The 7,781-nt window shown below is 36.6% G+C and overlaps 1 protein-coding gene across 1 annotated transcript; it reads right to left on the reverse strand.

The window, feature by feature from the left end:
- Nucleotides 1-560: 560 nt before the first annotated feature.
- Nucleotides 561-939, reverse strand: LOC115634359. Its single transcript, XM_030532020.1, has one exon. The coding sequence runs from the start codon at nucleotides 898-900 to the stop codon at nucleotides 733-735; it is 168 nt and encodes a 55-aa protein (XP_030387880.1). The 5' UTR covers nucleotides 901-939; the 3' UTR covers nucleotides 561-732.
- Between the last annotated feature and the right edge of the window lie 6,842 nt (nucleotides 940-7,781).

Genomic DNA, 7,781 nt, shown 5'->3' on the forward strand with positions numbered 1-7,781 from the left:
TGGGGCTTTGCAAAAGTCCTCCTAATTGTAAGTAAACAAATGCTCGGAAGAGTGTTTTATTTTCTGCAAGGCTTCTAACTTAAAGGAATTCAACATTTATTGTGATAAGATGGATAATCAGCTAAGAGCTCTCAGGGTGGGGGCTTTTGTGCAGTATTAATCGGCATTATCCAAACTAGAACCATTGCAGCTGTGAAGACATAAGTAAATAAAAACAAATGTACTGGTGAATTTGTAGCCTTACCGTATATTGTTGATCGTCTTTGTCTTTAAACAGATAGAGTATATACTTGATCATTATGCAGAAATAGACAAACAGTATGATTGTTAAAACTATAATAAATATGGCCAGGTGTCGCTGATCCTCTTTGTGCCGCTCCAAACTGATTTGTCGCTTCGGATACATTAAACATACCTTTTGCCTGCTTGCACGCTGTCGTCTTTAGTGGCAGGTAACTTCGTATTTGACACACTCGTTTGGTTCTCTTCCCGCAATCAGAAACAGCAAATATATAATTAGTAATAGTATCCAGAATACAGCAAACCAGTACAAGTATCGCTTTTGGTTTAATTTTGATTTATATTCTGCTTCGTCCATTGTTATTAAAAATAAATGAGTATTGTATATAAATGTATATTTTTCTGATCGCGTGTATATGTCGATGTTGATTTTTTGACTTGAAATAAAGTGAATTTTCAACGTTTACTGAGTTCAGTTTTTTTCTTGACACTTCAGTCACAGCGCATATCAAAATCCGAGCACTGACCAAAGTCCGCCTTCAGAGCATGCACCAGTCCGAACATAATGAGACCCACAACTAGAAGTACAACAAACCAGTAGACAAAACGCCAAAACTGGCTACTGCCTACTGAGCGTTGTCTGGAAAGTGAGTTTCCCATTTTTTTTAGTTTTGTATGGTAACCGATAGATCAGCTGAACTAAAACTGAAGAAACAAAATTAGTCTGTATTGATTTTTTGGCTAGCAGGGAGGATAAGTGTTCATAGATGTTTTTGATTGTTGTTAAATGAAAATTATACTTTACCTTAAAGACTTAACGTAATAAAAAGAAGTGTATAAGGAATAGAAAAATTCGCTCTTCACGCAGAGGTAAAATAGAAGCTTCCTTTGGTTTTAACAAATTTGATAATTGATGTCGATTTGTTGATATGTTTACAGATTTTCTATGAAGATAAAAGCAGCAGCTACTTGTCCTCAAAACTCAAACCAAATCTCGCACAAGAAGCCGAACAATATTTAAATTTGATTGAATATCTAACATAGTTATATATAGGAAAAGCCACGTTACCCTTAAAATTTCGAACAACTTTATTATATGAAAGACAATTTAGCTAATTATTTAAGTTAATTGGCCTTTGCCTGCCTGGGGTCAAAAGCCAGGCAAGTTGACGGGCCAGTTCGACTGAAATATTTGCACAAAAGCCACAAATGTCTCGCAAATTTGTTAAATTACTTACAAACTAAAGTTACACAATTTCGACATCTTTCTTTCAAGACCACAAACACAAACAACATGCCCAGGACCCTTCAAAACATAAATAAAGTTTTACTGGCCCCAAATAAAGGCGTCTACGCTACCGTGCGATGAAATTCGTTTCTACACAAAGGTTTTTGTACTGCTGCTGTTATTATTATTGTTGCTGCCAAGCTTTCATTCTGTCTGTCTATCCGTCTGCCTGTTTGTCTGCCCCTCTGCCTATTTATATGGCTTTGTCTGCGGCTGCCATTGTGCGTGTTAGATAAAACAGAGTTCTGGCCATTATTTGCCAACTAATTGGTTGGGCTTGTGCATATCTTTGAAAATTGTTGAAATGTTTGCATTTAAATAGTAGCAAGCTCGAATGCTTTCAAATGTTTACTCATCAATTTTTGACACCATTGTGATTGCGCAATCTAGTCGGATTTGCATTTGAATGCCAATCGAGGGCTTGATATTCAATGCAATTCGAACAACAAGCCGCAAACCTAGGAATTCTAATTGCAGATAATTAATCAATTTCACGTAATTATTGGACTAAAGCCAAAGAGTGGCGCACAAAGAATTAATAACTGAATTTAAATGTCATTCGTTAAGAATTGAAGCTCACTCCGAGCCATTTGTTGGCTTAATATGAATGTAATATGCAAAACTAGTCGAACTATTCCATAGAAGAGAATAAGGCACCATTTTTCAATTGCGTTACCATTAATATTTTTTTATATAATCGTTAATTACCTGTAATTAAATAATACAAGTATATTTCATGGAAAATACGCAGAAAGGGCCTAATTTTATGAAATCTTTTGTAAAAACGTGTGCCATTAGTGTATTACATACATTACAAGGGAAAAAATGCGACGTACAAAATCATTACATTCATTGGAAAACTTTAAGGGTTTAAGTCTTGTAGTAAAGGCCATCATAGATTAAGGAAAGTGTAACTCTACAGATTGCTAGTAGAACCCATATTCAACAAAAATAGATGATCAGAATGCGGAGATGAATCGTCATATACCCAAGTTTGAAATGCATCATATATGTAGCTCTCATATATAGTATAGTCTACCTGATCTATAAGATCCAATTGGATAGTAAAAATGTATTGTACTTGAAATAATCTGCCTATTTTTTATTAAAATGCGAATACAAGTACATACATTTAGAAGATACGGGACTCGAAGCTAAGAAACGTATTTCTTAATATTATACTGCACATTATGTATGCATGTGACATTCTTTTATGTCCACACCCGTAGAGTGTGACATCGATACCCTACTGGTTTATGTGCTCCTTTTGTATCCTTGTGACTCAACTGACTTTGGTTTTGTGTGTCTGTCTGTTTGTCGGTGGGTCGTTCTGTCTGACTGCCTCGCCTTTTGATGTTAATGAAAGTTTCCGCCGTGCGAATAAGGCCAAAAGCAGGGAGTTCTGGAAAACAAATTGCAAGCAGCTTTTTATCTGCGGTTGCATGACAACCACAAGGCATGACTGGTTGAGAAAAACGCATCGATTGCCTGTTGACTGCTGCCTTCTGCCACGCCGTGAGCACAGCATGTGGGTGCGGGTGCTGGTGTGGTTGTTGCTCTTGCTTTTGCTGTTGACTTGCTCATTATGATGTTGTTGGCTGCTCATTGCCTCACTGCCTCACAACTGCCAACATTCTACTGTTTGGCACTGTAAATTGAATGCTCGAGCAAAGCGTTGCTGCTGGTGCTGGTGTTGGTCTTGGTGTCGTTTTTGTCTCGTCTCGTTTCATTGCGATTCGTTTTCAATTTGGAGTGTGGCACAAAGCGCAGTACTTTCATTTCGTATCGTGGCTTGCAATCAGTGTTCATTTCACCATAAATTGATAATTTTCCAACGGATATTCAATTTCCTGAAACTAATAACAGCAGCTCTGTGAAGTTGGCCAATGCAGCAAAGCTGTTGTCTTATGGCAAAACGCATTAAATTCTCCAAAACTTAAGCAGCTTTTGCTAAGCCAGCTAGTCAGCAAGTCAGCCAGTTATCCAGCTGCTTAAAATGCAGGCCAAGATAGAACATTTTTCAACTTAAACAGTGTAATATTAAAAATTCAAAGTCATCATAGAAGAGCTAAGTTTTGCGCAACTTTCGCGAAGGCCACAGGCCAGCCAGGCCAGTTGCCGAGACTCTTTGCAACTGTTTATTTTCACTGCAGCTCTCTGCCTCCTCGACAACTCATTGTCTGACTGAGCGATGGCAAACTTCTTTGGCCGGCACAAGTCAACTAACTGTCATAGTCAGAGAAATAAAATATCAGCTGGCAGATAAGGAAACCCGAAAACAATCAGACATTTCGCTGCATTTTCTATTTAGTCTTTCTCTTTTTGGTTTTCTTGCTTTTATCAAGCAAGAAGAGGGCATTCCATGCTCAGTGTTTGCACAGAGGTCAGAGAGTCGGGCAAAATGAAGTAAATGAAAGCAGAAGGGCACAGAAAAAATGGAGTTGCATAAATGCATTGAGTAGCTGATGGGTAGCTAAGCAAGGAAGCAGAGCCACGGAGTAGGTGCCTTAAGTAATAATCCTATTCAAAATAGAGCAGAGAATGAAATACTGCATTTGTCAGTCCGCTTCAGCCTGATTTGTGCCAATTAAATATCTTACTATAAATTACGCAGCCGGGCTTTTGTCATTTCAAAACAAAGCTCTAAGTATAATTGGCTTAATTACTAAGACAACGCCCGGGGGGCACCATTTAAATGGCAGCACACGCCCAATTTTCTCATATCATTGCCTATACACCCACTCTGGTTATGTCAAAAGCAGACTAAGGTATGCGAAGTGGTTCCCATGTCTGTGGAATCAACTTGTATGTGTATGTGTGTGCTTGGGTTTGTGCGCTAGCATATGTAAATTCCATGCTAATTAAAATTTGCATATTCCCTTTCCTAGCAGCAGTAACAAGGTTGCCAACCACATTAGCAAGAAGACAACTCTCGCTGAGCTGATTAAAAGAGAAAGCTTACAAGCATTTTCTCTTTGTTCAACAGAGTGATTCCTTTTTTGTCCCCAATACCACATTAGTGCCGTAAAAATTTATTTTAACATTTGTTTTCATTCTTTTCTGTACCTCTTTTTAACCTACATACATACAAATAGCACATTTGTGAGCTTAAGGCATTATGCTTTTTAATTAAAGTGCCAGAGGCTTTATGTGGCATCTGTGAATTGTTTACCAGAATTTACAATTTAGGCTATTTTTAAATATAATTTCAGACTATGTATATATAACCAGTTTAATAAACGTTCTTTAAAAATGTTGATATATTTCTCATAAAATGTGGAAAAGATCGTAAAAATAAAACCTGGAAAGACTTGAGCATAAATTTGTAGTGAAACACAACACGAAGGACAGTCCTGCGATTAACTTGCGACGGAAGATTAATAAACAGGAGCCAGGTTCAAGCCACAAAGATCAAAAAGGAGGAATTGTTTCTGAACCGACTCAATCTAATCCTGATGCATTTTACACTGCGGTCAGCAAAGGTATGGCAGTATTAAGCGAATTCATAAATCTCAGAATATGAATAATGAAAAAGTTCTTAGGGGAAATTTTTTCACACAAAAGAAATTAAAATTGATTACAAAAAGTTGTTGTAAGTTCTAATTTATAGCGAAGCAATTATAATACATTAATCCTAAATATATATTTGGAAACTTTATTAAAGATTTTAAATTTTAAATTTTCAAATTTTAATTAACAACTTCCAAAAAAGTATGCAACAATTCATTAACTTTGGCCTGTTTTTATCCTCACTCCATCCGCGGTTTTAAAGCCGCCGATCTCAGCCACCAATGCATCAAGTAAGAGTATATGCTTTTGTAGGAACTTATATGTATATATATAAAAGTAGATGCGATGCAGCCAATATTGAGTTCTTAGCTGGTATATACTGGTTAATTTTTAATTTGTGTTGAAATATTTGCATCAAAAAAGAAGAAGTGCAGACAAACGTTAATCCATAGGTTACATTAAGCCAATTACTTAACTTATTAAATGCCATAGACTAGGAGAAACTGTGAAATAAAAGCTTTCAATTTTTATTTACATACCACAGCAATTTTTTGCTTCCGCATTGGCGTTTCACTTCAATAATTTGTTTACATTGCAGGCACTTAACATTATTGCAAATGCCATAATCATTTAATACGCAATGGAATTTCGGGCAGCAACAATTATCACCTCAATGCACTTGACTGCCCCGACTTTGATGGTCGGTCATCGACTGTTTTGGGTAATCGTCGACGCGTGCACACATCCGCATCAGTGTCCGCATCCGCATCAGCATCTGCATACCATGCCGCCCGTTGTTAATTGCCGGAAGTAAGAACCCAAATGGCCGCCGTCGACTTGTACCAAAGAATAAAAAAAGACAAAAAAAAAACCACGCAACCATGAATGATTTCCATTTTAAATGTGCAGCTTTTCTCTTGTATTTCATTTTCGGTTTTGTTCTTTGTGTTTTTCTATTCAAGTGCTGCACAGACGTTCTATATGGTTGTGTATTTTATGCGTATTTTTCATCTGTACGTAAACTTGGTGTTGGGGCTTTTTTTTTTGACACACCAAAACCTTTTATATACGAGTATTTTATTTTTAGGGCTTTCGCCTTGGGTGCTTTACACTAAATTTGACTTTTTCGCAAGATGTTCTTAAGTTAAATGGTGCAGAAACATTGTTGACTGACCTAAGTAAAGCCGAAATGAATTTAAATGCGATTCCTTGAGTAGACTGCACTCACACCGTCTTTAGCTTTGCAAATGGAAATGCGGCGGCCTCAAGTGGCGACCTTTTATTCAGTGCTACATTGAGTGGGCAGCCTTTCAAATTACATTATACTTGGCATGATAACTCCAAGGTAGCAAGGAAATTAGGGTTAGAAATTGGCACATTTCAATAAATTGGTAGTGCCATGCATTTTTCAAAAGCCTATTTTTTAGTTTGCTTGCGATCAACGACAGCTTGCGTTATTACCTTGATGTTTTGGTTGCACAAAATGTCAGCAGAAAAATGTATAAATAAAGATAAGCTCAGCACAAAGTCGGCAGCTATTCAATATAGCCGCGTAGTGAAAGAAAAATATGCACTAGTGCATTATTAAATTTTCTATGCTTGCGATATTGAGAAAATGTGGTGGTACTTTGTGTGGCTGCCTGATATATTGCAGCTTGAGTATCTGAATGCTATTGTATATATATACTATATACACGTACTCGTATGCTTTATATTCTATAGAAATGTGCATGCATATTTACTCGTTTTGTATTCTTACGATTTTCCTCTTATTGAACCAATTAGCAACGTAAATATCTTCTATATAGCTAACATTCAGATACCATTTAGATATAGGAGTCATTATTGAAATAAATACTCATCTGCAGCCCCAACCAAATACTTCAGCATTTTTCAGAAAGCCAGATGCCAGAACAAGTCAATCGTACTTCACAGCATGCTCTGATGTTTTTGTCTGTTGCTACTAAAGGCAAATTTTTTACATATTCGTCTTAGCGTCTGTTGGTAGGGTTGTGTGGTCTGTATGTCGGGATAAATGTTTTCGCTGCAAGAAAAAAACCACTGGCAGCTGCATTTGAGTTTGTTTTTTGCTATGTTTGCCCGGCAACGGATTTCAGATTTAGGTTTCTGTGTGCAACCATAAATCAGTGCATTTGTTCTTGTTATTGTTGTTGTTACTGCTGGCACTGATGCTGCTGGCTAGCAAATTGGCTCGTTCATATAGATGCATGCAGTGAAAATATTAGTGAGCATTTCTCCCCTCCGTTGAGCGCGCACTTTTCACAACTCGTCTTCGAACTTTTTGCACCCGATATTGAAATCTTTTGGCTTCATCTGACATTGATCAATTTCCCACGCTAGCTATTGGCAAAGAAGCGTAGATGTCGAATAAGCTAAGACATGTACACACAGAGTTTTCACATCAATTTATTTATTGTAAAATATGCCGGCTATTATGACCAGTTGTTTTTCATTTTCATTTTTATTTAAGTATTCATTTTCTGTTACTTAATATGTAACGTACATAAAATTAAAGTATACATGTATGTACTTGTATAATTTATTTGTATGCCACTTATATGTTTAGCTGCTTCTTAGCTCATACTTTTGCAATACTAACGCTAGCTTTTATGTATAACTACATATATATTTGGTATATGCAAAACGGCAGAAAATAGTTGTTTTTTTATTCATGTATTTATTTCTGTATAAATTTGCATACTGTACTCGCATACTGTACTAG

The sequence above is a fragment of the Scaptodrosophila lebanonensis genome, unplaced genomic scaffold, assembly GCF_003285725.1.
Source record: "Scaptodrosophila lebanonensis strain 11010-0011.00,11010-0021.00 unplaced genomic scaffold, SlebRS2 tig00000001-arrow-pilon, whole genome shotgun sequence".
Lineage (NCBI taxonomy): Eukaryota > Metazoa > Arthropoda > Insecta > Diptera > Drosophilidae > Scaptodrosophila > Scaptodrosophila lebanonensis.